This window comes from Leptonychotes weddellii, chromosome 8 (genome assembly GCF_054177405.1).
Source record: "Leptonychotes weddellii isolate Sample4059 chromosome 8, ASM5417740v2, whole genome shotgun sequence".
In the NCBI taxonomy this organism is placed as follows: Eukaryota; Metazoa; Chordata; class Mammalia; order Carnivora; family Phocidae; genus Leptonychotes; species Leptonychotes weddellii.
The window spans coordinates 128,584,990-128,608,658 of NC_138376.1; the positions used below are offsets into that span (position 1 = coordinate 128,584,990).

The 23,669-nt window shown below is 43.8% G+C and overlaps 1 protein-coding gene across 2 annotated transcripts; it reads right to left on the reverse strand.

Moving 5' to 3' along the window:
* Nucleotides 1-550: 550 nt before the first annotated feature.
* Nucleotides 551-17,518, reverse strand: MPC1 (mitochondrial pyruvate carrier 1). Of its 2 annotated transcripts, XM_081829298.1 has the most exons (5): nucleotides 17,342-17,518; nucleotides 15,765-15,768; nucleotides 2,146-2,242; nucleotides 1,389-1,521; nucleotides 551-1,053 (listed from the first exon to the last, which is right to left on the reverse strand). In XM_081829298.1, exons 1-5 carry the CDS (start codon nucleotides 17,410-17,412, stop codon nucleotides 1,029-1,031), a joined length of 330 nt encoding a protein of 109 aa, XP_081685424.1. In that variant the 5' UTR covers nucleotides 17,413-17,518; the 3' UTR covers nucleotides 551-1,028. The 2 variants fall into 2 exon arrangements, with proteins under 2 accessions (XP_081685424.1, XP_081685423.1); XM_081829297.1 differs by lacking the exons at nucleotides 15,765-15,768; nucleotides 17,342-17,518 and adding an exon at nucleotides 7,110-8,061.
* Nucleotides 17,519-23,669: the final 6,151 nt, after the last annotated feature.

Here is a 23,669-nt window from a genome sequence, read left to right on the forward strand (position 1 = left end):
TTGCAGCCGAGCACAAGGCGTTGTGGGAACTTCACGAAGCCAGTCCAGCCTCTCAGCCACCCCACGCCGGGTCAACTGCGGGGCCCCGAGCAGGCGGGGTCCCGGCGCGGCCGGCGGCCAGGGGCCCGTGTGGCGCCCTCTCCCGCGCAAACGAGAAGCAGCGCCAGTCCCGCCGGCCCCCCGGCCCGAGGGCAGCTCGCGCGCCAGAGCACCGAGGAGACGCTTGGTGAACGGCCTCCACCCGCAAAGAGAAAGCGGCCGCAGAGAACCGACGCAGAGGGCGCCCAGGCCGCCCGCGCCCGCCGCTGCCACGGGGACAGAGGCCGCCGAGCGTCCCCGGCGAAGCTTTTACAGCCCTGCCTTCACCGCACAACGGGAGCGGACAGGCGAGGGCTGTGGTCGCCGTGGGCCCCTTCCCGCCGGGCGCCCGCGGACCCAGCGCCAGCCCGCCACCCTCCAGCCGCGGGGACGCCTTCCCGGGAGCTCCACTCTTACCCACAACGGTCTTTTCAGGGATATTCTAGCACAGCAAGATACTTAATCATACTCGTTTGACAAATATTTAAGTCATTTATTGCCATCAAGTTACAGCACTTGAATATACACGCCGCGTGGAAGCACAGACCCGTTCTCTACGGCTGGCGAGGACAGCGCGTGGGGCCAGCCCGCGGTGGGCTCGTGGTCAGTAAAGAGTTAAGGACTCTGAGTACTTTAGTGCTAAGAAGTACAAATTTTCTCTGTTCGGTTTTTCATTAAGTAAATTCTACCAAGTAATATACATATTACTGCAGATAAAACCATCATTGGGAGTTATTAAATTGATTGCATATTTTGAGCTACTCTTCATGAAAAGAAGTAAAACATCCGGTATGTGTAAGGCAGCAGAGAGTTGGTTTAGGGACTCTCCGCTATTTCTAGAAAAATTGGTTAGTAAAAATAGCATTCAGCTGATTTTCCTTAGCAAGACTATTCTGAGCAGCACTGGGCGACACTGTCCCTCCGCAGACCTGCTTTCTCGAGTTCCACTGTTACACTGATGCCTTTTTACTCATCCTGGAGACAAACACACAAAAAAATTCAATGAGAAACAAATTTCACTGCCCACCCCAAAGGCCTTGGTTGGCGTTCAGAAACACCTTTACATTTATTTCAACTTATCATTTTATAAAAATGTTAATTTGCATTGCATTCACTGGCCAATCAGGGTTTTAAATTCAGCAGCATATTTCTTCTTTCCCAATGGCACATTTTTGCTCCGAATCCGGCTTCCCCAACCGGTAACACCTGTCTCCATACACACATTCACACCCAGCCCCCCAAGGCCTCGAGATTTGAGTTTCTCTCTCCCCAGTTCCCAAGACAGAAGCGATTAAATCGGATCTGCTTACTCGTGCTTGAGAAGGCGTCCTCCCTGGATGAGCTGGGCTACTTCATTCGTGGCGTGGCAAGCAAACAGAAGCCAGTTTCGAGGCTGAACCTTGTAGGCAAATCTCATGAACGTCAAGGAGTAACAACAGAGAGCTGCCACAAACAGCAAAGCAAAGACTCACAATCCAGCAGACTTGGAGCCGGTGTGATCACACATCGGTGGCTCAATCGCCTTCATCAGAAAAAGAGCTCTTCTGCTAAAACTTTCCACACGATAAAAGTTGTTGCTTAAACGCTCCCAAGAATGGGAAGCTCATCCTGTATTTTCTCTACTGTGAGGTATTTTGCTTAGTAAACGTTTCAGGCACACGTTTGTTTGCTAGAGTGGGCTGTTTGCTCTAGCTGCTTTTTCTGTCCCCTTAGAATTGTTTGCAACCCACTGTCTCAAAGAATGGCCACTTAATCCCCATGAGACTTTTATGGTCAAGTATCAGGATTCCAAATAAATTTAAAGGCACTTCTTCCAAACAAAGTGCAAGAGGACACATTCTTCAGGTGTGTGTACTAGATCTAAAGGCACACAGGACCTTAACACTTCCTGGATAAATATTTCAAAGCAAAACCATTTTCTTCCTCCGCACGCACAAGCAACACCCTTCTGTGCCATCATATATCTGTATGTTATTTTCCAACAGTGACTGAAGTATCTGGAGCTACAAACCTGAAATGTAAACAGGAGCCTAAAGTCCTCCCAATTATTCAAATCTGTGTCCTTACCAAATGTCATCCGCCCACTGATAATCTCTGGAGACTTTTTCATGTCATTGATGGCAGCAATGGGAAGACCCCAGTTGGCTACAGGGCCCCAGAAATGCTACAAAATGAGAGGAGGGGAGAGGAGAGGAGAAGGGTAAGGCGGGTGTGAACACTGCAATTTCTTCCTTTAAACTATAATGGGAATGTTCGAAATGATTCTTCATGTTTACATTGTGCGGGTTTACTGGTTAACGGATGGCCGCTTAACATCTGGGCACGGACTATTCAAGGGTTTGCCTGGACATTGGAGGCTCTTCCAGGGTGAGCCCCGAGTCAGAAAGGACTTGGCCCTTCACCAAGGTCCGCACCAACTTCCAGCTTACCGGTAGGTAATCTCCGTCCCACTGAGAGAACTTTAAATCAGATTAACTTCTTACCCAATTCCCGCCGGCCGCAACTTAAACCTCCTTACAACTGTTCTCGATAATGTAATGTTTAAACTATCAAAATCTCTTTTTCAAATTTTCATTAAGGTATTTGTCAATCTCTCTTACAATGCCGACCCCAGATTGGAGACTGTTTCTGAGGAAGGCAACTTAAAAAGGGAGAACTGGCTTTTCAGCTCCTATGAGCTGTATTTGGATCAGAGAGCCTGGAAATCACTCAGAACCCCAGAGATACTAAGAAATTAAGACTGGAAGATACTTTCAAAGTCCTAGCAGCAACCTACGCCTGGAAAGGGCTCAACAGCTCTTCAGGCTGTGACGGCAGCCGTCCCAGGACAGCAAAACAACGTCCATGTTTAACGGCAACAACATCCAATCGACTGAAGTTCTGAGGCTGAACTAAGTTCAGTGGCTTCTCCCATTAAATTGAAAATTCTTTTATTAATGTACAATTTGCAATACTTTAGAGTATGAGAGAAACCACACATTGTTGGCTAAACACCCTTTTCAGTTATCAGACTATTATCAGTGATCCACTTCTGCCCTCAGAGCATTTAAGATAAACTCAGACTGCTGAATGCATTTCTAACACTGACCAGGAGTCATTAAAATCCGGAATTCCGTAAGAAGTAGGAAACCAGGGAAATACAAGAAAAGTAAATGAGAATTATGTCTGGCATGATAGGAGAATATTTCGAAACGCTTACATAACGCGCTTCAATGTAAGCAGGAGGCCCAGGCCACCAGGAGCTGTAAAGCGCCAGAGCCCCCACAGGGCCAGCAAGCTAAGCATGGAAGCATCTACAGCAGAGTTACGACCCCGAAAATCAGACACAGCTGGTGTAAAGGATCTCGGAGGTTCTGGGGTGGCTAATGAGTCCTCTTGTCTTCGGACTGGATATTGTCTGAGGAAGACCCACACTTTTGGAACTGTTATTTCTTATACCTGGACGTGGGGTGGCCATTTCCCCTCCCTCTCCCCACCAGAGCTCTGGTGCCTCGCCTTCCCTTACCAGCTGCCTTCTGTCCCCACCTGTCCTTTTCCTGGGAGGCCCTTGCTTTCTCCGCTCCCTGTCGTGCCAGTGTCTCCCTTTCCTCCCCTACTGACCTGACCTTTCTCCACTTTGGTCTAGTTCCAACTTTTTCTAGTTCATCTCTTTCCATAGATAGCTCTGCTCTGCGCGTTGGTCCAATGTCTACCTTCTCACGCATAGAGCTGGGGCTGGAACGGAGCCTGGAGAGTTCTCCACCACCAGGCACAAAGGCGTCTCCACCCACAGCCAGGGCCAAGGAGCAGGACCATGGCGTAGATCTGACACCTCAAGTAGCCCTGGGGGGCTTGCGCTCAAAGGGTGGCGTCACAGGTTCTAGTGTGAGGACTGTTACACATGAACAGTTCTGCAAGTTAGGGGCGGTATACATACTTGTGATGATGAACATTGAGCTACACTTCAGACAGGTTTCTTAAAAAGAACATGAAAGGTAAAAATGATCTCAACACTAGGTTACTACAAGATCCAACCTTAGAAAGTTAAGAATGCATCCTTTCTATCTAGTGCAAGCTTCTAGTTCCCACTTCCCTGTTTGGAAATACGTGTTTGGTCCAGCTCAGCAGTCGATGCACTGGTCCTGCCAGGAGTGAGCGCCCCGAGTGGATGAGGACCACCAAGGGGCCACTGGGAGAGCCACCAGGCATGGCGGCTGCATCTGCATCTGCTAGCTCAAGCAAAGGAAGCCAGGTCTGCTGTCCGTAAGTCTGGCAATGCACAAAGCCTGCAAGAGCCTGAAATAAAGTAGAACAGTGTTCTTACCGTACTATTTTGTGAAGAGTCCCCAAGGTTCAGACAGGAGAGGTGTGGGAGGGGAAAAAAAAAAAAAAGATCAGATGCTTTGGAAGATTTCGGTTCTTAGGTTACTTCAACCTCACACGTGTGTCCAAGTTTCAGCAGCAGAACGACCAGCTGAGCAGGACGCATTCCCAACAACTTCGACCCAGCGAAATTAAACCTCAATTTTATGAAAATAAACATAAGCCTTAGAGTGAAGCTGTCCAATAGAAATATAATGCAGGTCACCACTAGGAGCCACATATGTAATTTTAAAATTTCTAGAAGCCACATTAGACGTAAAAAGAAACTACAGAATTTTATTAAGTTTATTCTAACATATCAAAAATATTTTAATGAATATGTACTCAACCAAAACTTAGCAATGAGATATTTTACATTCTTTCTTTGTACTAAGTGTCTGAGATCTGGTGTGTGTTGACATTCATGGCGTGTCACTTGGACAGGCCACGGGGACGATGCTCTGCTGCCTTCTGCAGCCCAGGCTTGCACACGGCATTTCTCTGGAAATGACGAGAAGAGAACGGAGTGCTACAGAACTCTAGCAACAGTGAGCTCGCCATTTTTACTAACAGGTTATCACCAGAACAAAAGCCCCTAAAAATAGTCATGTAATTATACATTTCGTTCACTTCAAAACTCTGGAACCTCAAACAGTGCCTGGCATTTACAAGCATTCAGAAAGTCTTTGTTGAATGAATGAGTAGCAAAAACTTTCAACACTGTGTTTTTCTGAATGTTAAACTTGGTACCGTTTAAAAATACATCAAAAGTTTTATAATGAATTACTTCTATTTCTGAAATGGGAATTCTTTTTGCAGGATATAGCTTAATTGTTCTGTACAGCAAAATCTTAAAAGTTTATATACTGAAAGAGTTAATGAAGTAAAATGATAAAATCCCTTATAAACACACATCCAAACGGCTCTTCTCACCATTTTGACTTGGAGGTTGAGAAGGTTCTAATTTCCAGCATGAAAATATTTGTTGACAGTGCTAATAATATTCTTCAAATAGGTTCTATTATGAAATACAAGAGGCCTAGAAAGAGCCTTTCAAAGTTAAGTGAATTGTTAGAACGAATTATGTTTCAACTGTGGTAACAGACTGTGTTACCCAAGACTACGTCACAGGAAGTCCAAACTGGGCAGGGGGCTTTGTGGCAGGAGGGGTGGGCCGCCTTACTGGATCAGCGTGACCTAGCAGACTGTGGGCTACACTCAGCTGCAGTGTCACCACTCTTTGTTGTTGCTAGTTTCACAGGTAGGATTTAGTGATTCATCAGTGGCATAAAACACCCAGTGGTCATCACATCTCGTGCCCTCCCTCATGGCCATCCCCCAGCTACCCCATCCCCCACCCACCTCCCCTCCGGCAACCCTGTTTGTTCCCTAGAGTTATGAGTCTCTTACGGTTTGTCTCCCTCTCTATTTTCATCTTTTATTATTTTTCCCTCCCTTTCCCTGTGTTCATCTGTTTTGTTTCTTAAATTCCACATGAGTGAAATCATATGGTGTTTATCTTTCTCTGACTTATTTCGCTTAGCACAATACCCTCTAGTTCCATCCACAGTGTTGCAAATGGCAAGATTTCATTCTTTTTGATGGCTGAGTAATATTCCATTGTGTGTGTGTGTGTGTGTGTGTGTGTATACACACACACACACACACACACACACACCACCTCTTCTTTACCCATTCATCTGTCGATGGACATCATCTGGGCTCTTCCTGTATTTTGGCTATTGTGGACATTGCTGCTATAAACACTGGGGTGCAGGTGCCCCTTCAGATCACTATGTTTGTATCATTGGGGTAAATACCCAGTAGTACAATTGCTGGATCGTATGGTAGCTCTACTTTCAACTTTTTGAGGAACCTCCATACTGTTTTCCAGAGTGGCTGCACCAGCTTGCATTCCCACCAACAGTGTAGGAGGGTTCCCCTTTTTCTGCATCCTTGCCAACATCTGTTGTTTCCTGACTTGTCCATTTTAGCTATTCTGACTGGTGTGAGGTGGTATCTCATTGTGGTTTTGATTTATATTTTCCGGATACGGATGTTGAGCACTTTTTCATGTGTCTATTGGCCATTTGTATGTCTTCTTTGGAGAAATGTCTGTTCATGTCTTCTGCCCATTTCTTGACTGGATATTTTGGTTTTTGCAGTGTCATTATTCTTAAAACATCTTTGTTCAGAATCTGAACAAAGAACCATATTTAATTAGCCATAAATTACCAGTGGCACATTTTTTCCCACAAAAATATTTTAAAAGATGTAGTTTTTAAAACCTAAAATGTCAACTTGGAGATAATTTAGTTTTCAATTCAGAACTCTTCCTGAACTGCACCCTACCTAGCAAAGTTATCATTCACAATTGAAGGAGGGAGAAAGAATTTTCCAGACAAGCAAAAGCTAAAGAAGTTCATCACCATTAAATTAGCCTTAAAAGAAATGGGGTTAATTAGCAACAAGAACACATATGAAAGAATAAATCTCACTGGAAAAATAAATATATAGCAAAGGTAAGTGGATTAATTACTTATAAAACTAGTATGAAGGTTAAAAGACAAAAGTAGTAAAAATAACAATGATTACAATAATTAGTTAAGGGACAGACAAGAAAAAATATGTAAAATATTGCAAAAACATAAAATAAGGGGGGTATGTTGAGCTTTAGAATGAGATCAAACTTACAGTTGTTATCAACTGAAAACTGACTGTTACAGATATGAGTTGTTATATATTAGCCTCATGGTAACCACAGAGCAAAACCTAGAGTAAATGACAAAAAATAAAGGTCATCAAACCACAAAGAAAGAGAGAGAACAATGTAACAGAGAACTACAAAAATATCCAGAAAATAAGCAAAATGGCAATAAGCATATACCCACCAACAATTCCTGTAAATGTAAATAGACTAAATTCTTCATAGCTGAGTTGGTTTAAAAAAAAAACAAAAAAAAACCAAGATTCATCTATATACTGTCTACAACACACAAACTAAAAGGATAGAAAAAGATTCCATGCAAATGGAAACAAAATAATGTAGTTATCTATACTGATATCAGACAAAATAGACTTTAAAACAAAGAGGGTAATAAGAGACAAAAAAGGGTGTTACATAATGGTAAAAGGGTTAATCCAACAAGGGGACATAACAGTTGCAACATAGGAGCATCCAAATATATAAAGCTACTATTAACATACCTAAAGGGTGAAACAGACATCAATTTAATAATAGAAGGACTTTAATACCTTGCTTACATCAATGGATAAATCGTCCAGATAAAATCGGTAAGGCAACATAAGCCTTAACTAGCAAGTTAGACCAGATGAAGTTAACAGACCAGAAAAGAACATTTCATCCAAAAGCAACAGAATACATATTCTTCTTAAGTGCACACGAACATTTTCCAAGATAGATCATGCTACTGAATAACTGATAGGTCAAAGAAGAAATAAAAAAATGCCTTGAGACAAACGAACATGGAAATGTATCATACCAAAATTTATGGGATGCAGCAAAAGCAGTTCTAAGAAAGAAGTTCAAAGCAATAAATGCCTACCTCAAGAAACAAAAGTCTCAAGAAAAGTCTCAATCTAACATACTTTGAAGCACTATAAAAAGAAAAACAAAAGAAGCCCAAAGTTATTAGAAGGAAGAAAATAACAAAGATTAGAGCAGAAATAAATGAAATTGGAACCAAAAAAGATAGAAGATCAATACAACTAAGAGCTGGGTCTTTGAAAAGATAAACAATACCTTAGCTAGACTCACCAAGAAAAAAAGAGAGAACTCAAATAAAACCAGAAATGTAAGAGATATTAAAAGTGATGCCACAGAAATACAAAGGACTGTAGGAGACTACTATGAATAACTGTACACCAACAACTGGACAACCTAGAAGAAATGGATAAATTCCCAGAAACATACAACCTACCAAGACTGAATCAAGATAAAATAGAAAATCTGAACAGACTGATTACTAGTGAAGAAATTGAATCAGTAATCAAAAACCTCCTAACAAACAGAAGTCCAGGACCACAGAGCTTCACTGGAGAACTCTTATAAAAAAACATTTTACAAGGCCAGCATTGCCCTGATACCAAAACCAAACAAGGATGCCATACAAAAAGGAAAATTACAGGCCAATATCTTTGGTAAACATAGATGCAAAAATCCTCGATAAAATATTAGCAAACTTAGCTCAACAGTACATTAAAAGGACCATACACTATGATCGAGTGAGATTTGTTCTAGGGAGTCAAGGATGGTTCAACAGCCACAAATCAATGTGCCATATACTGCACTGTACCACATTAACAAAATGAAGGATACAAAAAATATGTGCCATCTCAATAGATGCAGAAAAAAAAATTGACAAAACTGAACACCCATTTATGGTAACTCTCAACAAAGGAGAAACAGAGACTGTATTGATAAAAAGTAACTGAACATAATAAAGACCACATAAAACAAGCACACACCTAATGTCACACTCAATGGTGAAAAGCTAAAAGCTTTTCCTCTAAGATTGGGAACAAGGATGTCTACTCTTGCCACTTTTATTCAACATAGTATTGGATGTCCTAGCCAGAGCAATTAGGGAAGAAAAAGAAAGGGCATTGAAATTGGAAAGAAAAAAGTAAAACTGTTACTGTTTGTGGGGCCCCTGGTTGGCTCAATTGGTAGAGCACATGACTTTTGATCTCGAGGTTGTGAGCTCGAGCCCCATTTTGGATGTAGAGATTACTTAAAAATAAAACCTTTAAGGAGCACCTGGGTGCACAGTCCGTCAAGTGACTCTTGATTTCGGCTCAGGTCATGATCTCAGGGTCGTGTGACTTAACTCCGAGAAGGGCTCCACACTGAGCAGGGACTCTGCTTGAGACTGTCTCTCCCTCTCCCTCTGCCCTCACCCTGCTCATGTGCTCTTTCTCAAATAAATAAATCTTAAAAACAAAACAAAAAAAAGATCTTAGGGAAAGAAACTGTTAGTATTTGCAGTTGACATGATATAAAATAGAGAGAACCCTGAAGACTCCACCAAAAAATGTTAAACAAATTCAGTAAAGCTGCAGATCATAAAATCGGTATACAGAAATCTGTTGTTTCTTTACACTAATAATAAACTATCAGAAAGAAATTAAGAAAATAATCCCATTTACAACTGCATCAAAAAGAATAAAACACCTAGTAATAAATTTAATCAAGGAGGTGAAAGACCTGTATGTTGAAAACTATAGATACTAGTGAAAGAAACTAAAGACACAAACACAAAGCTATTCCATGCTCAGGGTTGGGAAGAACTAATACTGTTAAAATGTTCATACTACCCAAAGCAATATACAGATTCAATGAAATCCCTATCAAAATTCCAATAGCATTTTCCACAGAAATAGAACAATCCTAAAATTTGCATGGAATCATAAAAGACCTTGAATAGGCAAAGCAATCTTGAAAAGGAAGAACAAAGCTGGAGGCATCAGGTTTGCTGATTTCAAACTATATTACAAAGATGTAGTAATTAAAACAGTATAGTATTGGCATAAAAACACAGATCAATAGAACAGAATAGAGCCCAGAAATAAACCCACACATATTTGGTCAATGTATTTACGACAAAGGAGCCAAGAACACACAATGGGGAAAAGACAGTCTCTTCGATAAATGGTATTGGGAAAATTGGACAGCCACATGCAAAAGAGGGAAACTGGACCATTATCTTATACTAGACACAAAAATGGATTAAAGACTTGAAACCATAAAACTCCTAGAAGAAAACTAGGCGGTAAGCTCCTTGACAGTGGTCTTGGCAATGATTTTCTGAATCTGACAGCAAAAGCAAAAATAAGTGGGACTCCATCAAACTAAAAAGCTTCTGCACAGTAAAAGAAACCATCAGTAAAATGAAAAGGCAACATATTGAATGGAAGAAAATACTTGCAAATCATATAACTGATAAAGGACTAATATTCAAAACAGTAACTCATACAACTCAATAGCAAAAAAAACCCAGCATGATTAAAAAATGGGCAGAAGATCTGAATAGACTTTTTTCCAAAAAAGACATACAGATGGCCAACAGGTACATGAATAGATACTCCACATTCACTAATCATCAGGAAAACGCAAATCAAAGCCACGAGGTATCACTGCACACCTGTTACAATGACTACTATCAAAAATATTAAAAGAAAGTGTTGGCAAAGATGTGGGGAATGTAAACTGGCTGTGCACTGTTGGTGGGAATGTAACTGGTGTGGCCACCGTGGAACACAGTATGGAGGTCCCTCAAAAAATTAAAACTGAATTAAATATGACCCAGCAATTCCACTTTGGGTATCTGAAGAAAACAAAAACACTAATTTGAAAAGCCATGTATACCCCTGTGTTCACTGAGGCATTATTTACAAGAGCCAAGATATGAAAACAACCTAAGTGTCCCCTGATGGACGAATGGATAAAGAAACTGTAGTACATATACAATGGAATATTACTCAACCATAACAAATAAATTTTACCATTTGCTACAAAGTGGATGGACCTCAAGGGCATTACACTAACTGAAATAAGTCAGAGAAAGACAAATACTGTGTGATCTCTCTTATATGTGTAATCTTAAAAACAAAACCAAAAAAATAAGCTCAATAGATACAGAGAACAGATTGGTGGCTGCCAGAGGCAGGGTGTGGGGATGTGAGAAATGGGTGAGCTGTTCTGTTAAGAGTTTAAATAAGCTGAATAAAAATTCAAAAAGAATGTAATGTTGATTACTTAGTGATTTAATGACTGTAAAACAATCAGAGAATAAAATAATTCTAAACAACACTGGTAAATACAAAAATCCACAACTCAACATCTCTTAATTCTATGTCAGCTGTCCAAAACATGAATCAACTAAGTCAGAAAATCTGGAATGCATATTTTTGCAGAGCCATGCTAATGAAAAAAAGAAAAGCTTCTTAGTGTGTATGAATATCTGTTCCAAAGAATGATAAATTTATAAGCAACACACAAACTTCAATTTGGGGAGAGTAATGTAAAACTGTAAAAAAAAAAATACCCCTGGTTTTGGGGCACCTGGGTGGCTCAGTCAGTTAAGTGTCCCATTCTTGATTTTGGCTCAGGTCATGATCTCGGGGCCGTGAGATGGAGCCCCGAGACGGGCTACACGCTCAGTGCAGAGTCCGCTTGAGATTCTCTCCCTCATCCCACACCCCCAACCCCTTCACCAGTGTGCACGCATGCTCTCAAATAAATAAATCTTCAAAAAAAAAAAAAAAAAACCCTTGATTTTTCTCTTTATTTGGTATGCTGCCTTTATTTCCATGAAGTTAAAAAAAAAAAAAAAAAGTATAAGGGTCTTTCTTCTTGTGTTCACTTACAACCTTGAACTCTCAGGGGGAAACTCAACCTTCCCGGCTGAGGATGATGGTGGAGGTGATGAAGGACAACCACCATGTGTTTTTTAAAAACAAAACAAAACAAAACACCAAAAACCTTATCTTGTTTTTCTCTTTAATCTGGAAGTGATTGGTAGGTTTGAGATTTCCTCTAAGCTCATTTTTACTTTCATAATGTCTCCTGAACACTGCAGACAGTACCTGTTAGCTTTCTCTGAAAGCACTGTTAGTCCACGTAACTGGTCACTTGCTTAGACAGTACTAAGGGGTCCAAGCGACAGCCTCATACGGTCTCTTTAAGCCACTGCTTACAGTAAAGTGGGGTAAGAGTCTGAGATGCTCTAAGCTGCAGTTCTCCTGCAGCCTGAAAATGCTCACCTACGTCTTATTTATTGTCACCAAGTTTTACCAGATTTTCTAATTCAAGTTAAAATGAGGAAGTTTTCACAACTAGAATGGGTGATGTTCCACTGGACCATTTGCTGGTCCAAACTAACTGAACAGAAAAGACCTCTGGAAACTGGACTGTACAGACAACAAGGCTCTCTTGTGGCCAGTTCTGCTTCAACACTATCTGCTTCATGAGATGTCTGAAGGTCAGTTATATGGCGGGGAAGGAAAACCAGGGGCAGGGTACCAGAAGCAGCGTGGCAGAAGGAGAGGCACAAAGTACCTCACACCTTACTTCTTTTTTTTTTTAAAGATTTAATTTATTTATGAGAGAGAGAAAGAACGAGCGGGGGGGGGGAGCAGAGGGAGAGGGACAAGCAGACTCTGCGTTGAGCACAGAGCCTGACACAGGACTCGATCTCAGGACTCTGAGATCACGACCTGAGCCGAAATCAAGAGTTGGACACTTAACTGACTGAGCCACCCAGGTGCCCCAACCCTACTTCTTTTTGAACCATTTTTGTGCATTACTATCTTCCTCTAAATCCTAACCCGACATTCCCGCTGTGGCTCCACAAACTTGGTGTCCAGAGAGTCTCAAGTTTGGTCTAAATATCAGTTTCTCGTGTGGCAAGTGAGGTGTTGGACTATCAGACACCTAAGGTCTGTTCCAGCTCTGCTAGTCTATCATTTGGGAAGGGGTCCCTGTTGTTCTACTGGAACTTCTCACCTGGGTAGTAAGAAATCTTCAAAGCTTTCCAGAAAACAAGGAGTTAAAATTAGAATAGCATACCTTATTAACTAAAGAATATTCACGGCAAACACCCCATTAATTTCAGATTTGTAAGTGTGCTAACAGGCTAACGAATTTAAAAACACTCCATGACCTAGGTTCTGCTTAAGAAAACATCCTTTACATGTATATATCCAAATACATACATGCATATACACATACCCGTTCACCTCTCAGGAAGGGGGGTAAATCTGTAGAGTAAATCTGCATAGACTGCTACTGACTCGATCATTAAAGCGTATGTCCTACACCTCACAACTTCTTTGTTCAATCTTATTTATTCTTCCTAACCAAAATTCCGGACAGGGAAGGAATGCAAGGACAGCAAGGAATGAGGACAGAACAGCAAAAGCAAAAAGAGCTATCTTTTTTTACTCCATCAAGAAGGTATATGAAGAATTAAAAAAAAAAAAAAAAAAAAAGATAGGGGTGCCTGCTGGCTCAGTCAGTAGAGCACACGACTCCTCATCTCAGGGTCACGAGTGCAAGTCCCACACTGGGAGTGGAGATTACTTAAAAAGTAATAATAATGACAGAGGTCCAGGAAGTTCTTGATGCAAGATCCTCATTAAGGTAAGAAATCATGAGTGATGGAAGGCACCAAAAAGAGGGTACCAGAACCCAGGGAACTAAACATGGAATACTACTCTTGTCAAGCACTACGCTATGTTGTTAAACAGCTACCAAAGCACAAAAGGTAATTGCCCAGGACCACACAGCTAAAAATTACCAGGGCTAGGGTTCTAACTCATCATTTGGGTTTAATAATACTGTAAATCACTTATAGTAAAAATTGTAATTATTTAATAGCAAGACCTTATTTAATTGTCCCTGGTTGTCCTGGTAATGCCTTTTATAGCTGTTTTCTTCTAGGCTGGATCCAATCAAAATCCACACACTACCTATGGTTAGAGCCTGTTTCCTTAACTCCTCTTTCTCAGTGAAAAAAATCAACATTTCAAAATACACTCGGAGGGGTGCCTGGCTGTCTCAGTCGATATAGCATGCTACTCTTGATCTCGGGATTATGAGTTGGAGCCCCATGTTGGGTGTAGAGATTACTTAAAAATAAAATCTTGGGGCACCTGGGTGGCTCAGATGGTTGGGCATCTGCCTTCGGCTTGGGTCATGATCTTGGGGTCCTGGGATCGAGTCCCGCATTTGGATCCTTGCTTAGCGGGGAGCCTGCTTCTCCCTCTGCCACTCCCCCTGCTTATACTCTCCCTCTCTGGCAAATAAATAAATAAAATCTTTAAAATAAATAAATAAATAAAATAAAATCTTAAAAAGAAAAAATACACTTGGAAATCCACTTTAGTAAGAAAGACATTTCAATCTTACTCATAAAATGTGACTGACAGAACTTTAAATATCTGTATGAGATATGATTTTAAATTTTTTCTGAAACGCTCAACTATGTTATTAAAATAGTTTTTAAAATTCTGGAACAGCTTTAGTTTAGAAAAATCTCTATATCCCTTCAGTAGGCTGTAAAAAAAATCCAGATCTTCAGATGGTAGGGAGTGCAAAGTAGATAGAACAAGTTCTCGAGGAGGTGAGAAGAACCTCATTTCTGATCTGGAAGAGGGACACAATGAAGTTTTCTTCTTTATGCTTCATTCTTCTGTACAAAAGCACAACAGGGCTGTGAGCAAGAAGCCTGGAAGAACACAGAGGGAAAACTTTCCTCTGCTAAGTTCTAGGAGGAAGAGTTTCTCTTTCTAGGAGAAACAGCTTACATAAAGATCTGGTAAGAGTTCAGATACCAGCCTCAAACCTCCATCGCTGGCAGCGCCGGCAGGAAACCCCACTGCGCCAAGAATGGTATGGAGTACACGCCTGGCAGCTCCCTCCACCTACTCACCTACTCAGTTCGCAGAAGTAACTCCAGGTCAGAAATCACAGAACATTATGCCTCACACTTCAGATTTTAACTTTTTCTGTAACAGTATACTGTGTTTCTGCTCACACACAAAAAATAGAATATTAATTGAACAGTGATTTGGAGTTTCTGAGTATTTTCACATCCCTCATCCAGTTTAATGTTCTCAAGAACCCAATCAGACAGGGCAATATCATTAAACCCATGTCATAGTAACCGAGGTCCATTGGGATTAGACTTGCTTGTGATCCCTTGGTTAGGAGCGGTTCTTCTGTCTGGTACCCTAGCAGGCAGCTCTCTTCCTGGACACTGCAATTCTCTTCTTTTCCTCATTGAGTCAAAGCTTAACTCAAAGTAACACTGGAAAAAGTATATGCACAGTAAGCCACATGAAGTTAATCTTAGGAAAAAAGGTTAAGCCATATGTCAAAGTATTTAATGGAGAAGCCTGGCTCTCAGAAACCTATCTACTAGAGGAAAAAAGAAAAAGAAATAGAAAATAATAGTAAAAATAGTAATAGAAATAAGAAATAGAAAACCAGGCTCTCTTCCTGGTTAGGAACAAATTATTCCTATTATTACATAATTCCTATTATCACATTACATAACACTACTACAAACATTAGGTAACCATCAGTATTTTTTAAAAATATGAATGAGTGTAATCACTTTATTTTTAATTATTCTGTACAATTTTATCCCTAGCTGTACCTAAGGATTAGGAAGGCTCATTATCCAAAGCAGAAAACATTAGTAAAAAAGGTAACATTCGAAGCCAGAGAAACTTAACTGCAGGGACTGAGAACATATCCTCCTATTACTACTTGCTCAGATTTTCCCAACACATTAATCTGATAAATCACTCTGCTCCACAGTACTAAACATCTGTCTTAATTAATCACAGTCCTATTTATTTATTTATTTAAAAAAATTTTTTTTAATATTTTATTTATTTGACAGAGAGGCAGCAAGAGAGGGAACACAAGCAGGGGGAGTGGGAGAGGGAGAAGCAGGCTTCCCGCTGAGCAGAGAGCCCTACGTGGGGGCTCGATCCCAGGACTCCAGGATCATGACCTGAGCCGCAGGCAGAAGCTTAATGACTGAGCCACCCAAGTGCCCCAATCACAGTCCTATTTAAGTACAGAAACTTCCTATCTGGAAAGTCAGGAGTGAAGCCTGTTTCCAAATTTACTCTATCATTTGAGACTGAATTCTCTCTCTCATGGTACTGCTCTGTAAAATTAGAAGTAAACAGTATTTGCAACAAAGTTCAGGCCTTAAAAATTAATCCTTTTTATACTGGCAAAAATTCAGTTGCCTTCACACTGCATCCTTTGGATAGTTACAGGACTTATTTCTCCTCAGCTGTCATCATTTTGCTTCTTTACCACACTATTAACTATTGAAAGAAAAAAAAAAAAAAGAACAAACCCAAAATGCGGCCCTACACCTACCTAAGTTTTAAAATCACAACCCAGGAAAACTAAAAATTATACCCCTAAAAAAACCCAAAAAAACAAAAAACTATTTAAAACTGTTTCAAAGTTATACTAAATATTCTGAAATAAAAGCAGGCGTCTCAAGATTCGAGGAGAAAATAAAATACAGCAAGTGTGTCTTCAGGCCTTTACTCGCAAACGCCCTTTGATTCTAACTGGAAAGAAAATCGAGTAAGAGAAAGTATGTCCTTGGAGATACTCCACTTTGGCAGAATATTCGTATCTAAAAACATGTGAGGGGCGCCTGGGTGGCTCAGTCTGTTAAGAGTCTGCCTTCGGCTCAGGTCATGGTCCCAGGGTCCTGGGATCGAGCCCCGCATCGGGATCCCTGCTTCTCCCTCTCCCATTCCCCCTGCTTGTGTTCCCTCTCTGTCAAATAAACAAATAAAATCTTAAAAAAAAAAAAAAAAAAGTGAGATTTTACTCCCTTCCCGGCTTTGACTGGAAGTCTTTCAAACGAAAAAACCGAAAGCCGAGCTGGACCCAGCATTTGTATTTCCGTGGCTGCAGGACAGGCTTTCGCGCGCACCTGCCGCGCACCTGCGCTCACCAGCGCTCTCACAGCGCCTCGCACTGGCGCCTTCCAGCCCCGCATCCCGGCACCGCCACCGCACACCTGGGCGCGCAGCTGCCGGACAGGTGCACCAGGCCCCGCCCGACTTCGAGGACTCGGCGACTTCCAGCCAGGAAACCGCGCCGGGGGCGAGGGTCCTCTCGCTGCCCGCTGGTCCACCGCCCCGCCGTCTCCCGCCCGGCCGGCTGCCGCCCCGCTGCCGCGTCGGTCCCCCGCCCGGCCGGCCCCTGCCCCGCCGCCGCCCCGCCGCTCGACCACCGCCCCGCTGCCCCGCCGCCCGGCTACTGCGCCCTTGTGGCTCCGCGTCCCGGGCGGCGCAGACCCGACCTCCGGGAGACCTCGGTGGTTCCGGGGGTCCGGCCCGGGGGTCTCGTCACCTCATGAGGTAGTCCCGAAAGTCCTTGCTCCGGACATAGTCCGCCGCCCTCCGCACCAGCGCGCCCGCCATGGCCGTGCCCGACACCAGGCCGCCCACACTGCTCTCGCCTCCGCTCCTCGGAGCCCAATGACACCCAGCCTAGCGGACAGCACGGACACCGCACCCCGCCGCGGGCTCGCCTCACGACAGCCGGCTCCGCCTTACGGCCGCGCCGCATCGACCGGCTCTCGGCCTATGGGAGGACGCAGGGCTGGAAGTGGCGACGCGGATTGGCTCGCTCGCGCCGCACACCTTCTCACCGCCCCTCAGCGGCGCTCGGGGGCGGGGCCTGCTGCCGTAAAACGGCCGGGGCCCGCCGGGGATTGGCTGGCGGTCCCTCCCGGCGCGTTGGTGACGGTCCCGACGCCGACGGGCCGGGTTCCTGCGTCGGCATGAGGGTGTATGGCCGCGTCCTCGCAAGGGCACCTTGGCCGGGCCCCGGGCCCGCTGGGAGTGCCGGCGTGCACCGCCCGCAGCAGTCCGGGGTGGGGACGTGCGGCGGCGGCGTAGGAGCCGGCGGCGTCGGATCGGGGAGGGAAGGGGGGAGGCTTAGGTTCGGGTCTTTGCAGACTTCTGCGGGCCCCAAGTGAAGACGATCGGGTCCCTTGAAATGCCTTTGGTGAAGGTGTAGGGTACCGGGAGCACCACTGGCAGGAACGTAGATTGGATGTAACCGCCTTGGGCTCTGGGCGGGTGCTTGACATTGACCAAGGACAGACCAGCAAGCTTGTGCAATTTCAGATGCACAGCATTGTTTTTAATATGCTCTTTAGAGCCTTCTGTTAATTTCCCACTGCATGGAGGATTACGAGCTAGAGACTTCCAATAAAGGAATATATAAAGGGAAAAATGCCTTGCTGAGCCCCTAACCTGAGACCTGAGTCCGGTTCTGTTTTACTCTGAGAGCCATGCTTTCCCCATGATTTCATGTTGCCACAATGAGAAGGACTTCTTCCACGTTAATATGTATCTTTGCTACTTTAAATATGGAGCAGGGATTGGGACACCTGGGTGGCTCAGTGTGTTAAGCATCTGCCTTCCGCTCAGGTCATGATCCCAGGGTCTTGGGATTGAGCCCCATGTCAGGCTCCCTGCTTGGTGGGGAGCCTGCTTCTCTCTCTGCCTGCCTCTCCCCACTGCTTGTGCACTCACTCTCTCTGACAAATACATAAAATCTTAAAAAAACAAACAAAAATAAATATGGAGCTGGGGCGCCTGGGTGGCTCAGTCCTTTAAGCATCTGACTTTGGCTCAAGTCATGATCTCGGGGTCCTGGGATCGAGCCCCAGTGGGGCTTCCCACTCATCGGGGAGTCTGCTTGTCCCTCTGCCCCTGCTTGTGCTCTCTCTTTCTCTCAAATAAATGGATAAAACCTTTAAATATGTAGCAGGCTATATGGTCCAATGTATAAGAGAACATAACAGTAGGCAAGAGATCCAGCTACATTATTTCATAAAACTTAAGAAAGGCCTAAACACCCTACATGGTCCCTACACGGACAGAGTATAGAAGGTAAAAATGCAAACATCGCTCAATACTTTGAGTCCCAGGTTTGTGGAGGAATCTCACACGCCCATCCAAGTTCAGAAATGACGATCACACACGGGCTGTCCTCAGCGCTTCCCCGTTGACTGTTAGGAACAGGATTTGTGAGCTCACACAGATTGCCGAAGTCGGAGTGGGGGAAAGCTGGCCCAGTTACAGAGCACCTGCATGGGCCAGAGTTGTGTAGGCAGCTTGCACACGCTGTGTGTCCAGGGCAGTGCTTGGGTTTGTAGGAGGGTCGGGGTCCCCAGTTGGGTGTCCCATGCAGGGGTTCATGGCAGGCAGTTCTGTGATGCCTCATATGGTCGAAGAAATCTTCTATATGGTAGTAAACTAGCTACATTTTTCACCTAATTCTCAAAATAGCAAAAAAATAAGGAAAAGAGGAAACAGTAGATGTGCTTATGAACTAACACACTTCATTTCACACGTTTTCTTCTGGAAACGGGTTATAATGACCATTTTGTCTGTCTGGGAGGGCTATTGTGATGACGAGGCAACTTTTGAGGCGCACTTAGTGGGTGAGAAAGTGTTTTATAAACAAAGACGTGTTGCTTTGTCCGGCTGCCCACTTTTATTCCAGCCCAACACCTGCCTTTCTTTGGCAGTTAGGGAGGCACACATAAGTTTGATGGCTTTAGTAATTTAAAGAATGTAGTAAATAAGTAAGCCGAGAAACTCGGGAGTTCAGTGAGAACTGGGGACACTTGCACTCAGAGGCCTGGGCACCATCTGGAATATGAATGTGTACTGTCTTGCCAAGTTATCTCTTGGGTCCTACCTGTCATGAATCCGTCGTGCTGCCCCCAAAGCTTGGTGAATGCTTTCGGATTAGCAGCCCGTCCCCATCCACTTTTTTCCAGGCTCACTGTTCCCATAGTGTTCCTACAGAAGTCACAAAGAAACAGTTTCACAGGCAAGGAAGCTTCACTTGGCAATTCAGGAATTTCCTAGTGAATAAATGGTGAAGGATAAAGGAAACAGAGACATCACTATTTTGCATTCCCTACTGTAATGAGTGATTTAGGCCACAAGCTTCCCAGGACACTAAACTCAACCACTGAAAGGGGAGAGGGAACTGGGTAAACCACAGGAGGCAAACTGTCGCTCCCAGATTGCTCGCTGCTGGTTTATGCGGAAAACAAGCCAACACGCTTTATTATGAGTATAGGCAGCTTTCTCCAGTGCTGTGTTCTTGGGACCCTTGGGGGAAATTAAGCCATGGGGGCGGGGGGGTGGGGGAGGGTGTTTCTTGGTTCAAGGTATTTAGGAAACTTTGAATCTGACAAGGTTCATTTTTTTTCTGCTGCACTTCTGAGAGCCTTTACTTAGGTCACCTGAACTGTGACAGCATAAAAGAAGCTTATCCCATGTAGCATTTCCCAGATTTCCTGAACCATGGGCCTTTTCGGAAGGAGCATTGTGTAGGATTGGTGGTCGGAGGGTTCCAGTGTCTGTGTGTCCTCCCAGCCAAGGTGTGCCCGCAGAAGAAACCGGACCTTCAAATCAGGTGAATACATCCTGCCCCCTTTTATTTAGCTGCCTGCATTTGACAAGTCTCTAAAACCCCCTCGGCTTCAGTTTTTTCATCTATAAAATGGAAACAATAAATGTCACACCATACATGTTGTTGAGTTTCTTGGGAATTGCCAGGAGTAACATATGGACAAGGTCCACAGTGGCCACCACAGACTCAGTAAATGTTGACCTCTTCCTGTATTCCACATTAGCACAGCTTGAATGCCCCCATGGGCCTACCCACCAGCCTCTTCCCTTTGCTAAGGCTCAGATGGTTTGTGTTTTAATCAGGGAGCATGTGTAAATATTGCGCCACCTTTAATCTTCCAAGCATTATTTACTCTGTCTGAGGACGAAGGGCTGAGATGTTATCCTTTTCATCTCTGCCCTTGGAGAAAGGTCAGAGGTACCCCAGCCCTCTCTAGGGCCTCATCTCAACTTCTCCTACACGATTGTTTGGTTCTGGGTATGGTGAAAACCACTCTGGGGGAGCATATGACCGGGGACTTGGGCTGCCTCCATTTTGACCTCAAACTCTCCAGTTGGGTTCTTCTTTCCATCTGGTCTCTTGGCTCAGGGGGAAGACCCTATGGGCAAAGCATCTCCTCAAGGGAACAAAACCACCCCTCAAGCAACAAGGATTGCCCTGAGCCAGCAAGACCCTACCAGTGATTGACTCTGAGACAATGATCAGTTTGACCTTCACTGCCCACCTGCACACAACCACCCATCTTTGCCCCACATTTACCTACATAAACCTGGAAATATTTTCGGCACTTCAGAGATAGCCTTTGAGACACTAGTTTTCTCTGTCTTTCCAGTGTTGGCCTCACTGAAATAAATCCCTTTCTTCTTTCACAGCCACTCGTGTCCCTGCTTGGGTTTTGTCAGCAGTGACAGCAGACCCAGTGTGTTTGGGACCCCTGGAGCCAAGTGCTCCTGCATCCCTGTGATGTGGTTTTGGAATATAGGTGAGGTTCAGTGGGGTGGAGTCCAGAGCCGACGACCAAGAAAGAATTCTTGAGACGTCTTTGGTGCAAAATGGTGGCTTATTAAAGCACAGGGACAGGACCCGTGGGCAGAAAGAGCTGCTGCCCCAGGGCTGTGAGGGGTGGCTGATTATATACTGTGGGTTGGGGAAAGTAAGGAAAGGGAGGTTTCGAGAAAGAACTTTCATATGCTAAAGAAGACTCACAGAATACTGGAGGCCTTGCCATTGTCAAGTTAAGGTTGTTTACCCCTCTAGTAAGGCATTAACATTAAGATAGTTGGGAACTTCCTGGAGGAACCTTACATGCTGCCCACTTCAAGTATCTGTCGATGGGCTGCAGGTTATAAGGGCATTTAATTGTATTTACATTCCCTTCTGGAAGCTATTGCTAAGGCTTTTGTAAGTAAACTGAGGAAGAAGACTCAGGTCTTGCAGGATTGTGATCTCTATAAGTTAACTATTTGTTTTTCCTTTAGGACAGCCAGGAGTGCCTGAGGAATGTCTTATATATCCCATGGGGTGGTGGGGTTGCGGGGTGTCAGCTTCTGCTTTGTCCTCAGCTTGCCTTCTGTTCATTACCTGTGCCCCCGCTACAAGGGCATCAACAGAAATGGAAGCTCACATCTCTGACTACAGACTTAGTCCGTGGTGGGAGCCAGCCTGCTTTCTCCACTGCAGCGGGATGGAGCTGGGATGAGCCCTTGGGCTGTGACTGCAGAAGCCTGGAAAGCCCTCTGATCTGCCCTGACACTGGCTGAAATTCTACCTTTGTGAGAATGAGAGGGGTTGTGCTGATAGAAAAGGAATTCTTGGGGAGGAGCTCCCCCTGACTAAACTCAGGACAATATCAGCATCAGAAAGAACAGTGACTATAAGCAATGGAGATGCCTCTTCCCCCTGATCCTCAAGAGAGAACAAAAAGATGTAAAGAAACACCACAGAATGGGACAACATTTCTGCAAATCATATATCTGATATGGGACTTGCACCTAAGATATTGAAAGAATGCTTACAACCCGGTAATACAAAGACAACCCATTCAAAGAACAAGCAAAGGACTGAAGAGAGATTTCTCCAAAGAAGATACACAAATGGCCAACAAGCTCATGAAAACGTGCTCAACATTATCCGCCACGAGGGAAATGATAAGGCCATACTGCTTCCCACTCCGCAGAAGGGCAGCAAATGGAGCACCACGTGTCCGTAAGGATGTAGAGGAAGAGACCCCCTCCCAGAGTGGAGCCACAGCCCGGAGAACAGTCTGGCAGTTCCTCCAATGACTAAACACAGAGCTGCCACATGACTCAGCAGTCCCACTCCCAGATCCCCACCCAAGAGAATTGAAAACATATGTTCACACAGCCCTTGTAACCAAATGCTCATAGCAGCATTGTAAATAAGAGCCAAAAAGTGAAAACAACCCAAATGTTGGATCAACTGAAGAATAGATAAGTAGAATGTAGAATAACCATACAATGGACTATTATTCAGCGATAAAAAGAAACGAAGTCTTGGCACATGCTACCACATGGATGGATCCTGCAAGCACCATGCTTATGGAGACGCAGGCACACGGGACCACATGCAGTACGATCCCACTCATATGAAATGTCCAGAGTGGGCACATCCAGTGAGACAGTAAATACACGGGTGGCTGTGAGGAACAGGGCATGGGTACTCAGTCTCCCTCCAGGTGATGAAAATGCTCCAACATGGGTTGTGGTGATGGGTGGTACAGCTCTGGGAATGTGCTAAAAACCACCAAATTGTACACTTTAAAGGGGGAAATTGCATGATGTGTGAATTGTATCCCAGAATGATGTGTGAATTGTATCCCAGAAGAGTTATTTTTAAAAACTTAACAGTAAAAAACAAAACAAGACAAAAAAAAAAACAAAAACCCACAACTTTAAAAAATGCACTGGAAATAAAAAAAGCAAACAACATAAAAACCTGAAACTCCGTTGTCATAATTAGTACACCAACTCTTTTGGTAATTAAAGGGAAAGAAGCATTTACCTGTATGAACTATTTCAGATAGTCCTAGTGATGAAGGAAAGCTCTTCTTCTCAGATTAAGTTGACCTAATAAATTTGGAAGAAAGGTAGAATTAAAAGAACACCAGTTTGCAATCCCTAGGGAAATGACGGATTCAGATGAAAATCAGCAAGGAATGCTAAAAACTATTCTGTAGATAAATGGGAGTTGGATCTCTACAGGGATTATTTGCTGT

What these genes read in the sequence shown, in the direction of transcription:
- MPC1 (XM_081829298.1), bottom strand. Translation starts at nt 17,412, where the DNA reads ATGGCGGGCGCGCTGGTGCGGAGGGCGGCGGACTATGTCCGGAGCAAG. An exon ending in CAGTGGGCGGATGACATTTG is followed by an intron (nt 1,522 to 2,145) that starts GTAAGGACACAG and finishes TGTTTGTGGCAG; the next exon opens with CTCTCTGTTGTTACTCCTTG. An exon ending in GGACGCCTTCTCAAGCACGA is followed by an intron (nt 1,054 to 1,388) that starts GTAAGCAGATCC and finishes GTTTGTCTCCAG; the next exon opens with GATGAGTAAAAAGGCATCAG.